Source organism: Trachurus trachurus (genome assembly GCF_905171665.1).
Source record: "Trachurus trachurus genome assembly, chromosome: 19".
Lineage (NCBI taxonomy): Eukaryota > Metazoa > Chordata > Actinopteri > Carangiformes > Carangidae > Trachurus > Trachurus trachurus.
The window spans coordinates 23,960,591-23,979,114 of record NC_139913.1 but is presented as its reverse complement, the minus strand read 5'-3'; the positions used below and the strand labels follow the sequence as shown (position 1 = coordinate 23,979,114).

General features: G+C 39.5%; 1 protein-coding gene across 1 annotated transcript in view; it reads right to left on the bottom strand.

The window, feature by feature from the left end:
• LOC311002292 (protocadherin-15-like) overlaps positions 1-18,524 on the bottom strand; it is a gene marked incomplete at both ends in the record, with an annotated part of 162,954 nt that overhangs the window by 53,907 nt on the left and 90,523 nt on the right. Inside the window, 3 exons of the mRNA XM_083993613.1 lie at positions 11,457-11,569; positions 13,897-14,037; positions 16,871-16,987. Of these exons, the coding sequence (XP_083849739.1) occupies positions 11,457-11,569; positions 13,897-14,037; positions 16,871-16,987 (371 nt within the window). The remainder of the gene's footprint in view (positions 1-11,456; positions 11,570-13,896; positions 14,038-16,870; positions 16,988-18,524) is intronic.

Sequence of the window (18,524 nt, the reverse complement as noted above, 5' to 3'; positions counted from 1 at the left end):
ACAGCCACAGCTGAGTTTGTATAATAAAATATATATGCTGAGTTTAATATTCTGTAACTCATCTGTAAACAATGCTGATCATGTATATTACTGTATAAACACGTTTTGGTAACACTTTATTTGAATAGGTATTCATAAGATTGACATCACACTGTCATAACCATGACATAACAGCTGTCATAAACATCAATGAATACTTATGACAGCTGTTGTTAAGTGTCATTCGGTAAGTTATGTCACTTTTAATGCAAAGTTGACATTGAGATGTTTTTGTTCTGACAACTTGACATAAAGACAATTTAAACTGTCATAGCAGACCTAATTGCCAAACTTTAAAAATTATGTCAAGTTCTCATAACAAGGACATCTCAACAATGTCAACTTTGCATCAAAAGTGACATAACTTACCGAATGACACTTAACGACAGCTGTCATAACTATTCACTGATGTTTATGACAGCTGTTATGTCATGGTTATGACAGTTTTATGTCAATCTTATGAATACCTACAGTATAGTAAAGTGTTACCCAAGTTTTTCTTATTCATCTCATTGTCCTACTGGGAAATAATGTTATAGGAATGTTTATAGTATATAATACTAACAAATAAGGTTTGGACATATAATCATATTACATAAGTCTATAATATAAGCATTTATTCATTTTATATATATAATGTTTCAAAAGCATATGCGGAGGTCAAGAAAACCAGCAAAAACATCTGATAACATCTGATCTCAGAACAGGCCGGCAGATGCAGTAGTTTTCAGCTCTGTGCTGGGCAGAGCTGTCCACCTGTTGCATCTTTAACACCTCCTGTATGCTTGTTGCTAGAGGTGCTATTATTTGAAATGGTCTGAACTGGTGAGCTGTTGCTGAATCACAGCCTTCAGGTGTCTGTCACCGTCTGTCAGCCATCAGCCACGTCAACAAACATCTACCATGTATGAGTGTACAGACGTCTGTCCACCCGAGTGACTCTCAACACGTCTATCTATCTATCAGGCTTGCAGAATATTTAGAGTGTCAGTCTGCCTGTCTATCACGTTGACTGTCTGTGTATCTTCTCGTCCATCTGCTTTTGTGTTCCAGCCTTTACCTGCTTGTCTGCTCGTTTGCTTCAATCTGTCAGCCCGTCAGCTCATCTGCCACTTTAAAGACATATCTGCCTGTATGTTGATCTGTCTGCATGCATGTGTCTGTCCATCAACGTCACTGAGTTGTTCAAAAGCTGTATACACACACAAACACACATACACACAACTCAAAGTTTTACTGGAGCATCTCCTAAGTCCTCTACTGTCTCCATCTGAACCTCACACTGCACATCTCTGAGCTGCATCCCTCCACTATCCCATAACAACACCCTCTATCTGCCATTCTCTCTCCTCATCCTCACTCTCTTCTAAACCTCACTCTCTCTCTCTCGCTGTCTCCCAGCTGCAAGTGCCTTATAAATAACAACACTATGGTTACTTGCCATTTGTTGTCACAGCTGTAACATTGCCAGGAGCGCTCAGCTCACTTGGCTGTTTGTGTGCATCAACAAAACAAGGTAGCCTTCAACTGAATGGGTTAGGTATTTACTGGATTTATAGAGCCACAGATCGGATGTGCTTGTTTTGACGTGTATTGAGGTGAGGATGCATTTATCTCTTAGTTAAAATGTTTAAAGGCCTCTGGGATTTTATTCGTCGAGGCAGGAAAGATGCCAATCCGATAGAAGATAGTTTACAGAGGAGGAGACAGTGTTGACTAAACTGACAGGGAGACAGGTAGGAAGTAACAGAAGGGCAGAGGTGAAAAGAGGACTCAATCATTTTCATGTAAGAATATTGAATGCATTCAATTGGGAAAAACTCCCAACTCCTACAGTAACCTGTATATCTACACATATATGAGAAGAACATCATATTATCAGCTTCTCCCAGAGCTTTAATAGATTTTCTTTCATATAAAAGTTTATCATACAGTGTTCTGATGGACTTTGCGGTGGTGGTGGCCCGCTGCCGCAATATTAAAGCCACCACAGCTTTAATCACAGTCTTATTGAAATGTCAATAAGCTGAAAATACACAACTGTGAATCACTGAGGTGTCTGAGCAGACCTGATGACCTGCTTGGTTCAACTGGCTTTCCATGATCCATCTGAACTTTCTTTCATCTCATATCAGTGATTTAAGCTACAGACTGTATTTCTGAAACATGAGCTACATTATTTGTTTAGTGTCAACACTTTGACACAATTATTAATTAGATCCAGACAGATATAATTGAAATCTATTTGTATTCAAATAAACAAAAGAATTTAACTTGATATTGTCACATTGTAAATCTTTGAGAAACAAAGAAAGAGAAGGTATTTCAAATGAGGGAAAAAAACGACTTAATTGAAGCTAAATATACAGGTTATAGATTTTGTATCACGACTTGCTCCCCGGTTAATTTTCTGAATTGGAAAATCCCACAGCCCCGAGCTCAACTCACACCCCGCGGTTGAGGGAAGTGATGCTGCGCCACAAATTGGAGAAGCTCAGATATGAGCTTTATGCCCCAGGAAAACTGACAAAACATGGCAGGTCTCTCTCACTAATACCAAAACTAGGTTTGAATCCCTGCCCAATGTAATATAACAATCATTTACTACAATTAGTAAACCCATAACAGTAGTGGATTCTATGGTTTGATGTTTATGGCCTTGTCATCTCCACCTGTGTGCATGTTTTTGATACGTTAAATAATCTACAGAGTAAAAAAAAAACAAAAAAACTTCAAAAGCTTTGAACCTCGAGGCATGTTAAACACTTTTTTTTTAAATTTGAGATAATCTGGCCTGTGAAGCAAAGCAATGAACAGCCTGGTTGTGCATGTCTCACAGCTTCGTGCTTTATGGGAAGAACCGTTGCCTAGGAGAAGCAGACAAATCTATTCTGTCTGTTCCAAGTAGAAGATTAAAGATTTAGTCTTTGCTCGTTTCTGCATGATGCTTTAACACTGGATCAACTTGCCAGGAGTTTGCACATGCTTCTATTATTGCAGGTAAGTCGGTACGTTCCGTTTCAGCTGACTTGATGGCACACAAATGGGACTGTCGTCTTTCAAAGGGAAAAGTGACAGCTCTGGGTTTGCTGCTGTCCAGCTGGGAGACGGTGATAAAAGCTGTGACCTCCTGCCTGGCTGCCTGGGATTCCTGAACAGAGGAACACTGTATTGTAGAGCAGCTGATAGATACCACCTCATTTATCTAAATCTCTTGCCGTGGCGTAGTGAGTTATCTCCATTTTTGTAATGACGCAAGACAAAGCAACATGTTCTCATCTTTGATCGCACAATGTCTCGATTAAAAACAAAGCTTTGATGTTTAGAAATGTTTTTTGGCTCATAACTCTCTCACCACCTTCCAGTTTGATTCATTAACAAAGTGCCAGGCTGCGAGGGTATTTTGGCGGCATTGGGGGGCTGAGTGGAGGGCTGGGTGTGGGAGCACATGCCTGCAATCACAGATGTGCAGTAATACACATGCATGACACAGTGACAACACAAATTATGTATGTACTGTATGTACCCTGCTCCTACCTACACGACATGTAGATTTCAATCATCTTTGAAACGGCAATATTGTCACTTAACCTCACGCTGATAATTGCCACCGGGTGCTGATAACTATTCATGTGTATGTGATACCGGCTGCATACTAATTGTGCAGGTGCAGGGCCGGGCCTACAGTGAACGGACCGGAGAAGGAGAGAAGAGATTCTGCTCCAATGACACACAGATGCCAAAATGATTCAACAAACTTCCTCTCGGCTTGTTAATTGTTTTACTAGGTGAGAAACCTGCAGCTGCGTGTGTGCGTTTGTCTTTGAGTCTGTACACTAATATATTTAACTGAAGTGCATCCAAAAGCTTTGTTTGACCCTGAGAACATGAACTCTGATGCTCATACTACTGTGATCACAATCCTCTGTTCAGTATGTGATATACCTTCTTGTATTATTAAATGTGTTGAAATAAAAACTTATAATGAAAAAAACATATCTACTATGATTTTGATAGAAATGGTGGCAAGGTTAGTTGAAAATCTGTATTATGTATTAGCAATTTGCAATATTATGAACTATTCATTGTGCACAGTCCCTAAGCAGAAACACTGATTTGTTTGGGTCTGTTCTGTTTAGATTTCAAATGAAACATTGACCATGAAGTTAAAATGCTTAAGTTCTGCTCCTGTTAACTGTGCAGGAAATTGTAGACCTTTTCACACAGACCCTGAGGGGCTACGAGTCCTACGCTGCTAACTCAGGATGAAAGTGAACAATGCAAAACACACTTGAAACTCATCTGTTTCATTTGAAATGTTGTTAGCTCAGAGTACTGAGCCAAAACAAAACAAAAATGTCAGTCATCAGAAAAGGATCAAAGCCTTTGCAGAGAGTTCAAATAAGGATTTCAGATTTCATGGTTTAATACAAATTGAAATACAGGTGTTAATCAGAGAATGGCTGGCAAATCTTCTTTTATGAAAAGTCAATAAGTAACACAATGCTTCAGTAGCTCTGTGTTGTTGGTGTCTCTAGTTTGTTGGTGTTAGGACCAGGAGTAAAGGGAGGAGTTGGGTCACTGGGGATGTCAACAATAGATTTTATCTACAGTCCAAGTTATTTAGAGTTTTTGCGGTCTACTGGCTGTCCTCCTCTTCTGAAGCCTCGACTGTGTTTATGAACTCACAGCCATGAGGCCACGTTTCTATCTGAGACTACTGCAGTTCTCTACCCTCTGTCTCTGAGAGGACACAAATAATCAAGGATGGACAGTAACACAATACATTTACTAGAGTAGAGTACTTAAGTAATTTTTTTTTTAATCTAGTTTTTTCTTATAATTGCTGGCTTTCTATGACGAGGACAGCAAAGTAAGAATTTCATTGTCAGGGAAAGTCACCTTTCCACTGTGCAAATGACAATAAACACTTTGAACTTTGAACTTTTCAATAACAGCTACCCCATGTGTTGAGGCTACAGTCCTCACTGCAGGCGGCCCCGGTTTGAACCCCGCTTCGAGCGGCCCTTTCCTGCGTGTCATTCCCCCCTCTCTGCCTCCCCATTTCCTGTCTCTCTCTCGACTGTGCTTTCAATTAAAACCCCAAAAATATACTTTAAAAAAAAAGAAAGAAAAGAGGAAAGTTTATCAAGTTTTTTTTACTCCCTACACTTAACAAATATTGTACCTTTGACTTCACTACCCTTAAGTACTTATTACTTGAAAGAAGCGATATGTACTGTATATGACTGTGGCCAAAACTGCGTGCTGCAAATAACATTTTTAAATGCAAATATTCTGGCTGTACTATCCATCCATCCATCCATCCATGCTGATTACACAACAAGTAGTCTTTTAATTATTCTATTAAATCAGAAGGCTGAACGTTAATTACACAACCACTATGGGGAGTTGACGTCTAGAGCTCCCAATTCTACAAATAGTGTCTTTGATTTAACATGACCTTTATAAAGTCATGCCATTTACAAATGTACAGATAGTATAAAAAAAGGTTTTTAATAGAAAAAATATAATATTGTTTAGTGATGAAAACATAAAATGTAAACTTTGGCAAAAAGCAACTTAACAGATTCACAGGTCTCTCTTGCATTAAATGAACCAATATTAGTAATTCAGTTGAACCCATACAGAATGATTAAGCTGCATTAGTAAGCTCTTAAAACCACACTGGTACTATGGTTGGCTTTTATTCAATAAAGCTGGGATAATTAATTCAAAGCTGGTACATTGTACCCTGTGTGTATTCAGCATGGAAAGAGAAGAACAAAAAGCACACACACACACATACACACACACACACACACACACACACACACACACACACACACACACACACACACACACACACACACACACACACACACACACACACACACACACACACACACACACACACACACACACACACACACACTTAAATACAGTGACAAAAAAATGAAAAAAAAAAAATCCACATATGCACCCAAAGAGACATGAAAAACACAGAGACAAATAGCAAAATACCCACAGAAAGGGACATTTAGAGTGAAAAATACAAAAACACACAGACTCTTAATAGTGCACAGTCACATAGACAGGCAGATGCACACGTACTCTTAGCTGGAAGCTATGTTACATATTCATAAATGCAGTATTATATGGCTGGCTGACATCTCTCTCTTGCCTCTAACCCTTTTCCTAAAAATAGACAGGAGCTTTACTCTGCTCTGTTTGAAAGACAAACCTTGACATCTTGAGATTTAGACTTTATATGGTGGGAAAATATGTCGATATTGACAATGAAGTCGCAATTAGTCACAAACAAGCTCATTGGCTGAAAGCAGATGGTGTTCAGAGTTCAAGGAAATACATGTGAATATATTTTTTTCTATACAGTAGAATCAGAAATCGGAAACTGAGTTTTTTGACTGACTAGTACTGACAGCTGAATTGTCTCGTAGGGAGTCAATTCTGGCATGATGCATGACAGATGATCATGTCAGCTGAGGTGAGAGTGAGTGGCATCACGGTAAACGCCTCAACACTCAGCATATAAAACAAGAGCCCAGAGGAGAGGAAGACAAAAAAGGCAAACATAAAAAAATTGAAAGAAACAAAATCTTGCAAAGAGAAAATAAATCAACTAATAACTAATGCTATCATCTCAACACCAATCAGTCACTAAAAGTGCAACTGTCCAACCTTGAACAAACCAGGCCTTTTAAAGCATCTTCTCCCTTAATATCTTGCCAAACTGTGCGTCTGCGTTGTGTCTGACAGATGACATAACAAGCAAGTAAATGGAAAGCCATTTGATTCACTTCAGTGTCACTGTTGGCGACAACTACTGAGGTGACCATAAAAGATGGGACAGTGGGAAAAAAAATCTGACAGGGAAGTGAAACCTAGCCTGAAACCAGACCTGTCAGTGAGCTCATTGGTCCGGCCTCCTTCACGTCAGGCTGTCCTGAGGCAGGCTGGGCCAATAGCAACTGTTTGTCTACAACAGGGCTGGTTTGATACACTGATGGACAGAGGAGCGCCACTGAAGCATTTATGATGCTGCCACTGACCTACAGTAAACAAGCCTATTGAATCCACTATTGGGTGTTTGGTAAAACTTTATGCTCACCAAAACCATGGGACACAATGAAATGGCTGCTCTTTCTTTGATGGTCGAACAGGAAAGCGACCAAGGGCCGGATCTACTAAGATCCCAGATAGTGGGCGCTAAATTGTTTGCGCCCGCTAAAATATTGCGTGTTTGGTTAGTGCACGCAAAACAGGTGATCTACTAAGAGTAACCCGCTAAATGAAAACAGGTGCAAACCGCAGTATTCAAATGAGGGTTTTGCGCGTGGTAATCGTTTCCGCCATGGAGAGAGTGGACAGAGAGCTGGACGGACGAAGGGACAGAATGACATTCGATCCGATGCATACAATGACAGCATGTGTGTTCATCTCTCTCGCGCTCTGTTTAGATTAATAAACACAAATCGCTACAGGGCCCAACTCGTCATATAGTGACGAACAGGCAGCAGCTGCAGCGACAATCACACACCTACAATATGTGTGTGTGTGCGTGTGTTTGTGTGCTGCCCATGATCGAGTGGATTAATAGAGAGCTCAGGTGGGACACACGGATCTAAACGCTCTGACCACTGACCAGAGGGATCAAAGACGGGTGAAGGCAGCGGTGACGTCTCTCAGTCCGGGACCGGGACCGAGAGACGGAGCTGAGCAGCCAGGTACTGGAGAGGGAGACGTGCCCTGTGCGTAACGGCGCGTAAAAGACTTTTAACACGGCTGAAAAACTGTTACAGAATGACCCAGACGTGAGGAAATGCAGAGATGTAAGATCATGGGGCTCTAGTAGGCATCAAATCAATAAACGCATACGTTTTCACAAAGTTGTATCAGTTAGTAGATGGTTTTCAGACGTGGTAAATAAAGACGCAAAAACAGCCACCGCAATCTCTTCCTGGTTTGGTAAATCACATTGCGTGCGCTAAATAAATCGATTTGCATCTACTCCTCCCAGTATTTAGCACGTTCTGGCTGAAACGCCCATATTTATATATTCATCAAGGCAAACACGCTAAATGGATTGCACATGCTATTTTGTCCGTTTGAGAGACGCAATCCTCGGTGCGTCCGGTTAGTAGATCAGGTTCCACATGTGTTTGCGCGTGCAATCACGTTTGCACACGTTTTAATACACGCAAACCTTTAGTAGATCTGGCCCCAAATGGGGGATCGCTGCCTGGCAGTAGAGAGTTCATGATGTGGGAGACATGAAGTGAATATTGCCAATTTGTATTGTAAAGCCCACAGAGTCCTACTTGAGGCTACTGAACTGCAAATGGTGAGACATGTTGATGTAATGGGGGGTGCTCTATATCACATAGTTTGCTGATCTGATTAGTTGCATGTCTGTCTAATTGCATTCATAGTCTGGACCCATAGACAGTTCTTCTTGAAAATACAAAAAGATTGAAAGGTTCCATCCAGACCCATTCTCAAAATTGCTCAGGCAGCGCTGGGCTAATTAAAGGCTACTGTGGAGTGGGGAAAAATCAAACCACATCAAGACAGAGAAGAATACGAGAAAAGAAAAAGAAAAATGTATTCAGTGGAAGACAGATAATAGCTCCAGATTATTGGAAAATTTCACATATGACCTCAGTTCACCCTGTCAATCACAGAGGAGAAAACCTGAGGCAACACAGTGACCTCATAAAACAACCAGCTGGAAGAGTTATAATGATGACTAGAGTAGAGGAAAGGTGTGTGTGTGTGTGTGTGTGTGTGTGTGTGTGTGTGTGTGTGTGTGTGTGTGTGTGCAAATGAGAGAGTAATATATAAGAGTAAAATTTATAGATGTAGGTTGAGTTTGTAGTGTATGACCGACCGCTGGGTTTATGGGCACTTCAAAACAGAGTGAATTAAAGTGTGTGTTGGTGTTTATGTGTGTGTGTATGAGATCAATCCTTTACACTTCTGTAGAAAGACATTTATGCAGCTGGGGAATGAAATGAAAGTACTTTTGTTTTGGATTAGAAATATGCTACTCCTTCAATGGATTTGTGTTTTTAAAAGAGTTGTCTTTATATTTCTTCATTACTTTGGGTATGGTTTAAAATTCAAATACACAACGCATGCAGCAGGAGTCAGAGGATGGTATGGGCTACTGTATGGATGATGATACAAACACTGGTTGTGACTAAAGGGACGGTAACTGTGGTGTTTTAGTGTTTTTATTTTTGCATGAATCAAATACCTATTCAGTTTCATAGTGATTCAATCTTGTAAATTTAACATTGTTTAGCCATAAAACACATTTTGCACAATGTCTCCTGCTGGTTTTCTTATCTTCTACATTAACGCAGGCTGAGGCGCTCTGTGTCTATGGTGATTTGTTCGGAGGTTGTGGGTCAGAGCAGTGTCTGCTTCTGGTGATGAATTTTCAGCAGAAGGTGAAAAGTGTTTTGCTGCCCCTAAAGTCTGACACTACTCCTCATTTTTGTTTGGAAAAGGAATTCAGGGGGTTTGTTTGTATCATGAAAACACAAATCAACCGAAGTTCATAAATTTGGTTTTTATTCTCTACTGGAATCTCATTGCACTAGGGCGCATCATTTGAATGGTAATCAAAAGTGAATTACAGAGGCAAACATAAATCATGCTGCTCAGACCTAACACCTTCTGTCTGACTGATCAAAAAGTCATCCACTGGCCTGAAATGTGATTTTCCCCATATTTTTTAATAGTTGCTACTAAAATGTGGAAAGTGCTCTTTGCTTTTAATCAATCAGAGCAGGGAAAGTAAATAAAATCAGTTATTTGCATTATAGGGCTCAATATTTTATTAATAACCCCTCTAATTAATGTAACAGATGAAAAACAAACCTTATTCTGATCTGCATGAGCAGCTGGTGAGAAGCTTTAACTGATACTTTCGGTTATTTGTGTGATTCTCTATCGTCATGCGACCACCATGCCACTCATACTAAATCAACAATATACACAGTGTTGATGTCTGCCCCCAGGATTATTGTTATTTTATAGGTCATTTACTATGGTGGCTGACGAGGGCAAATCAGCTACAAAACATCTGAAACAGCTCCATTAGGAGGAGATGAGCTCCACTAAGAGCTCCCCCTTGAGGCCTGGAGCATTACGCCGTCTGGAAATGCAGTGTTTTCTTTCTGTTGAATTAGTTTTTGAGGTTTATGTCTTTATTTCTGCATCATTTTTGGCTTCCTGCAACATAATTTCTAAATGTGCAGCTTTTTCTCCTAATGGACTGTGTTTTGGGCTTGTGGGCCACCATCATTTACAGCTTCCATAGAAAGATGTTCAGGTAGCTGGACATTTCTTGCTCTCTGTTCAAAAACCTTTGTAGGGAGCGTAGCATTAAGGCTTATTCCTACTGTGGCAGTCTGGGTTTGATTCTGAACTGCATGTCATCCTCCCTCACTCTCTCCCTATAGTTTTCCCATCACTCTTTCACTGTCACTGTAATAAAGGGCATAAACCCCCCGCATAAATACATTAAAATATGCTAATTCAAAACCATTTTTAATTTAGGCAGTCAAATTAGTCAAATAGCTCATGTTAAATTTCTAACAGAAAACACTGGAGATCTATGATGCTCTTATTGAAAGCGGGAAAAAGGCTTTGCATTGCTAAAATGATCCACATTATATTAAACACAGCTTCACGGCTACATCTTCTTCCTTGTGCAGTTAGCTACATGAAACCATTTAAAGATCAATGATTAGATCAATCTGTTTGAATCAAGATAAAATCTAATTATGGTAATTAAACATGAATTATGTTAATCATGTTTCCATCTTTCCATCTCAATTAGGTTAAATAATTATTAAGATTTTCATCAGATCAAACCCATACTTCTTACACTCGCTTTAATTTCCATACAACATTTGAAGGAATTGCCATTGTTGGTCACATTATCTCTTGATATGGTAGTTTACATTGTCAGAGGTGGAATGAACCACTTCTGCTTTGGATTCAAATGGCATTTGCACACACATAGGATTCAGCACACAGGAGCAGGTGCATGTGCATACTCCAGGCGTTACATCATCTACAGGCATTTTAAAGTGTAAACATTTTTGTGACTGTACAAATATGAATAGATCAATCTGTAGAGAATATCTGTAAATACTGTGTTTCCTGCCCCTGATGATCCATTCAGTTCAAACAAGCATCTGAGACTTTATTGTTTATCATCATCAGGACGCTCTTAATATTACATCCAGTAAAAACAGGTGTTACAACTGAAACTAGCATGCATCCTCTGTGAGTGTGTGTGTGTGTGTGTGTGTGTGTGTGTGTGTGTGTGTGTGTGTGTGTGTGTGTGTGTGTGTGTGTGTGTGTGTGTGTGTGTGTACCTGTATTCCTCCTGGGTGAACACAGGGATCACAGAAGGCTGAAGGACTGTGATCTCTACTAGAGTTGTGTTCTTCTTTACAGGCTCACCGTCATCATAGGCCACCACTACCAGCTGTCAGTCAAACACACACACACACACACACATAGGGAAAGAGAGTCAATGTATTTGCTAAATTCTACACACTTGTTTGACCCTGTTGTGTTTGTGCCCTCTAACATTGCAGAGATGGGTTCAGAGCACTTTACAGCCTGCCTGCAGTGACAACAGCCAAATAAATGGATGCTGCTAATGCATGACAGGCCAATAATAAACCAAAATAAATGCCTACATTTTTGTCGCACGCTATCTAAAAGCACATTATTTGCATGGGAATTGGAGAGCAGGATGAGTGTGTGTCCCACTGGTGTGCTTATTTGTTCCTGCTTAGCCTTTCTTCTTCATTTAATTGGAGGGTAACCACTGTTAACTGGACCCAAAGGAGCAGTAATAAGGGCTAAACTTAAATATCAAGACACTGAAATATTGTTTTCTTGCTCATATTTAGTTGGCAAATTATCACCACACAACATTACCCTTGTTTATATTCATACTGTAATTTACACTTGAAACAGAAAACCAAAACCACTAAATGCACACAGTACATTACTCATCAACTATTAAATAAGTACCTTGCTCAACAGCACAATATTTTTTTTCAAATGCATTGGCTCCTTTATTTGTACATGCTTCTCCTCCAAACCAAACATATTGCTTTAAACACCTGTACTGTATCTGTAGGAGCTTTTCAGTGTCGTTGCAATTAAGCACTCGCTACATGTCAATAAGACCATCTCGTCTGCCCTTGAAAATATGATTCCACACTCTGTGTTTATCTCAGTCATAATCCAAAAATTGTGCGCAGTGTTGGACTGATTCATTTTGTTGGAGTTATTGGGAGCAAACGAGGTAGAATGAGTCCCCTGAGTGACATCTTCAGAGGACGCTATATCCTTGTTGTGTTAATTAAAGCCCAATGAAAAGATGAAATTAGCATGGCCCAGAGCTCCATTGAGTAGCGCAGCTGGGAAAAGGCAGTTTTCAAACTAATAAGCTACTGCGGTATACTTTACTGCGGAATACTTTGCACAGTGCACCGGGATTTACAACGCTGCTCCACACAAACGACACTGCTATGTACACTAATGCTACAGCTAAGCAAGTAAAATCTGAGATTAATGATCAAATAAATTTTTAATGACTCAATTCATGTGATGTCGTCCCAAAGCTCCACCCACTAAATACATAGCAGAACAGGGGGATGCAGCAGATAAATCTTCCTGTATAATGATGTCTCTATCAAACTACAGCCTGGCGCCAGCATCTCCAGTTTGAATACATCACTTTGATTGATTGGGGATTACATTAAGAGATATTGCATACTGTACTTTATTATCGTTATATATATATTACATTATGATATATTGTAGACTCACTGCCACATGGCTTTATTTTATACATTCACTATATAACAGCCTGATGGGAAGTTAATTTCCAGTGGGAGAATATTTTACTGCTGTTTCATAGATGAGCATGTTTTATAACGTCTATGATTGAAGTGAAAACTCACTGTAAGAAAAATACATTTGCTGCATTCCTGATGCAAAAAGTCTGCAAAACAAGGGACTGCAATATGAGTCCAGTTCTGTTCAGTTTCATGCAGCGACTGAGACACAGGCTCTTCTTTTACAGAATGCAGCAGTGGTACACAACAGGGGTTCCCCATATGTATTGTGTGGCTTTAATAAACAGTAATAGCCTCTCATAGGATGTGAGGAAAGTTGTCAGCAGATTAATTAAAGGCAGATTTCCCCTTTTCAGGCTAATACATTTAAATAACAGACAATGTAACCCTTGCAGACAAAATCAGATATTAAAGATAAGTCACCAGGACATCAACTATAGAGTGTGCCATGGCTTAAAGGGATAGTAGCATTTTTTTAAAGTGGGGTTGTATGATCTACAAATAGCCCCTAAGTACTTTAATTGCAGTAGAAGACTCTCTGCACTCCTCCCGTTAGCAACGCCAGCCCATAGCCCTGCCCACAGATTTACAACATACATTGTTGTGAACAGACCCAAAGAAACGGCCTATTTTCGCAGCCTAAAAGAGGTTTTACCTGAAAAAAAAACACAGAAAAAAAATTATATTATAGCGAACAATGGAACTGTGTATTTTTTTTCAGGTAAAACCTCTTTTAGAAAATAGGCAGTTTCTTTGGGTCTGTTCACAACACTGTATGTTGTAAATCTGTGGGCAGGGCTATGGGCTGGCGTTGCTAACGGGAGGAGTGCAGAGAGTCTTCTACTGCAATTAAAGTACTTAGGGGCTATTTGTAGATCATACAACCCCACTTTAAAAAATGCTACTATCCCTTTAAATTGCATGCATGCATACTTACACTGAACTTAAGGTTGGGCTCCTCATTAAGATTTACTCTAGTAACCACGTGCCCTGTGTGTTCATCCACATCAAATATACTGGCAGAGTATGGATACGCTTCCTGGTCCAACTTATAGCGCACTAGACCTGCCGGGGTTCCCTGTGAAGAGAGTAATGATGAGAAGACATTAGGATGACAGATTTAAATGAATGTTGCATTATGGGATTAAGCTTCTCTTGCACGGTTTTGCAAAACTGAAACTGTTATGGATTTTTTTTTCTTGCACAGCAGACTCAAATTGGTACAGCATTTAATATCCAAAGCAATTAGTTTGGATCCAGATGTCAGAGCACCAACTCCAAATCCTCATGAAGCACATGCAGCACCAACACCAACACCACTTGGGATAAATGAGCTCCAACTTTAGGGACTAATGATCATAAATTAACCTCTCAAGTGTTATTGATAATGAGGGACCATCAGTTAGTATAACTAATTTGGATGAAAATGTCAGAAAATACATAAAATGACATTATTTTGTAGAATGTCTGGCAGAGACGGTAACACTTCTAGTGAAATTCCTCACTCTGAATTAATGAGTACATGTTCCAAGGGTGAAAAGTAAATTCACTTCTGTTAGATGTCAGGGGAAATAGTTAATACCACATGTTGTAAGGCATCAGATTGTATGATTCCAGGCAATATGGCAAAAAGTTACTTTTCTCTGCTTGTCCGGATCGTTACCAGGCAACAATACATTGATTGAACACAAGATAGTGGTGCTGTGTATTTCTGGTGATAATCACAATCATCTTAAGTTTGGGCTGCCAACCAAAAGAACTTTATCTTTTACAGCACTTTTCCAAACCAAAAGTGCTACACAGGAAGAAAAAAAAGAGCTCATCATCGCCCTCACACCGTGTTTCTGTGAGAACTCTTATCTGCATTTGAATAGGGCAGTATATCTGAGAGGATGGGTCGGTTCCTGGCATTGTGACACTCTATTTGATAGGTCTGGTAAATATTTTCTAGCAGGCCAGATCACCAGCTCACAGTTCCCAGGAAATGTGCTGTATATCATCTAAAGTCTTGGCAGTGTATCCGAGTGTCTGAGCGACAACCTGACCCGGTCACTGCTAATAAAACGGAGCTGTTTGCTTTAACCTCTCCTCTCTTCTCATGAGGTGAGAAGATCTCTCTACAGACTGAGTCACAGTGGCTCTGATTACATTGTCTTGATTGAGGCTGTGAGTCTGATCCGTTTGACAATAGCACAAGTTCTACTGCTCTTACACCAGCAGAGTGTCATGTTTACCAGACAGATGCAGCTCAGCTACAGTTCCAGTAAACAGACAGGTATCCAAGGTAAATAGGGTGATCTCTCAGGTCATATTTCCATTATTACAGTCTTCACTTACCGCAACACCACACACAGGATTCAGTGCTGCAGCGTCAGCATCACATTACAAGTTTAAACAAACTTATAAAGTCATTAATGAAGTAATTTTCTCTGGAGATCTGTCATTTATTTTGGAATAAAAGTCAGATTTTGTGGACAAAACAAAGTTACACACACACATACATACATACACATTATATATGTATATTTATAGGAAAAAACAAAAATCTTCGCACATCTATTTCTTAGGCAGGTGCGTCGGAGGATGACAATTAAGTCCAAATTAGAAAAAGAAGAGTTCCCGCACACATGGCCAACTTGCAGAATTTATTGTATTGCAACGTTTCGGTGCTAGACCTTTTTCAAGCAAATGTTTGTGCCAACACAGGAAGCCTAGCCATCTTAAATAGGAGTGGCTGTGTGACACAAACCAATCACTTTCCCACACGTCTGGGTGTGAGGAATTCAAATATTAAATATCAAAAAATAGAAAAATAGAAAAATAGAAGACAGAGTGACTTGCAATACTTGCACACTTTTTATTGCAAGTCCCTCTGTCTTCTATTTTTCTATTGTATCTGTCGTATTTATTGTGTCTGACTGTGATTATTAGCTATTACCTGTGTAATGTATTCATTGCGCTTTACCTTTGTATATTGATGCTGTTTCTATTGTTTGTATGTTGATATTTAATATTTGAATTCCTCAAACCCAGACGTGTGGGAAAGTGATTGGTTTGTGTCACACAGCCACTCCTATTTAAGATGGCTTCCTGTGTTGGCGCAAACGTTTGCTTGAAAAAGGTCTAGCACCAAAACGTTGCAATATTTATAGGAAGAAAAATGAATATGTGTGCCTAGTTTAGGCTGTGGGAGTTATATCACACTGTCAGAGTGGACAGTATAATGTTTCCTTGATGCTTTAAACCTCAAGTGTGAATCAATGTAGCTGATGTAAGAAAATAACCAGCACATTAGTCAGAGGAGCATGGGACTTCTAAAGAGGTTTCTGGGGCAACATCACCAGTGGAGAGGATCTCATACTGATGTTTCTTGAGCAGTAGTGCTATTAAAGATACTAATATTTTCCTGGTCTTTGTTTATAGTTTTCATAGTGACATTACTAATTTACCAGATGGTTGTTTTTTAAATGTTGTCTATTTTTCACACAGCTACAGCGTTTCAGATCTGCATCGTAACAAAAGGCTGTGTGACTCAGCAAATCTTTCTAAGACATTCATCCTGCACTTACACAGACCCCTGTTGGAGCAGTTTACACCCTTTTAAACCGAGGGTTAACTGCACCAGTCTATCTAATGGCTCGCAATGGAACACTTTAAAATGAGCTAACCTTCATTTTATGGCAAGCAGAATAAACCAGCTTATATTACAAAGATGTTTAGAGTTAAAAGCCTGGCTCAGTGATCACAAAGTGGCGCGTCGGGGAAAGAAAAAGAAGAGCTCCAATTGAGAAAAAAGTGCAAGCACATTGAAAACACACACACACACATATTAGAGACATACATTTGTGACAGTTTGTGGAACAGACTGTGAAAAACATTTTGATTGAATAGCAGCAGCTGGAAATGCTCACCGCAGGGTCAGAGTCATTGGCCATCACTGTAGTTACGATGGTTCCCTTGATAGCATTAGGGGCAACCATTCCTCGGTACACTGACCGGCTGAATACCGGAGAAAAGTCATTCATGTCCTGGAGAGAGATAAAGACACACACACATACACATTATATATACACACACACACACAACACATGAAAAGGTATACAGTATGTAAGTGTTGTAGACATACAGTAGACCTCGCTGCTTCCTGTTCCTGTTTTCCTGCAAATGTCTCATATTTTCAGCAATAATACTGTAAACTGATTTGTGCTGCTTCTTGCTTTTGCTCTGATTCCTACATTTCACTTTCTCTCTGGTGTCCCCAAAATGACACACTAAAGTGGTTTCATAGGTTGAGGAACATCTGGCATCCACAGGGGAGAGGAGGCAACAGCTGTTTACGATAAAAACACCTAAACCAGGTAACACAGCCCTTGAGCTTTATGCTAATGCTGACTTAAAAGTTTCTGAAGAGGTTGTTTTTATTTTTGGCTCTGATTCGGTAAAAACATCAGTTTATTTTGAGTGGAATAAATGCAGCAGGGAGCTGAATAAATGAGGTGGTCAGGAGGACCTGTGTTTTAACATCTTTTTTTATCACAACAGGTGTCAGCAGAGCTGGAAAACAGCAGTGAGTTTGAGAGAGAGGGCTGATTGATGGATCATAAAGTTGTCTAACAGCTGTCAGATTGACACTCAAAGGAAAAACAATAAGTAAACAAAAATGCTGCGAGAAGAATTAGTCACATTGTCAGTCGACAACTTTGAAGTCTTGTATGTGATCAGAGATAGACAGAGTACTCCACCCCAGTACTTGAGTAAGAGTACAAATACTACTGGTTAAAATTTACTCTGTTACAAGTAAAAGTAGCTCAGTCGACATGTTACTCCAGTAAGAGTAAAAAAAGTACTTGCTTTTAAAGGTACTTAAGTATCCAAAAGTATATGCTTTTAAATGTACTTTAAGTAAAAGTAAGAGTAAGAGTACATTTCTTATTTTTCACATCAATGAATTACTATAATTTTTTCTAGATTAATGTAAGGAGCTTTTAACTCTTGTTTGTGAGAATGAACTCTCTGAAAGCAGCTGCACTGATGTGCTGCTTTTAGGGGTTAGGGTTTCCTTCTTTGACAAACACAGCTTGTGTCCAATAGGATTTTAGAAAAAAAAATTAATTAACTCGAGTAAAAGTAAAAATATTTGTCTTGGAAATGTATTCAAGTAAGAGTAATAAGTACCAAAGAAATATAATACTCAAGTAAAGTATAAATCCTCTGGATATGTACTTAAGTACAGTACTCAAGTAAATGTACTCCGTTACTGTCCACTACTGTATGTGATCAACAAGGGATGAGTGCACCCAAGCTTCTCCACAGGTATCGATTGCACTACAAGACATCTGTATGGCCCCTTGATCACATAGTGAAGATTCCCTCCAGTAGCATCACAGTGAAGGAGACAAAGCACAACAGTGTGAAGCTCCAGCACTGAAAACTCTGTATTTGCTTCTGCTAAGGCAACTTATTTCTTTGGCAACAAATGCTGGTCGGTCGGGTGTCAGTCATATCAGTATATGACTAGACTTTGATGACCAGCCTTTGTTTTGTGTGTATCTGTAATTGTGGGGT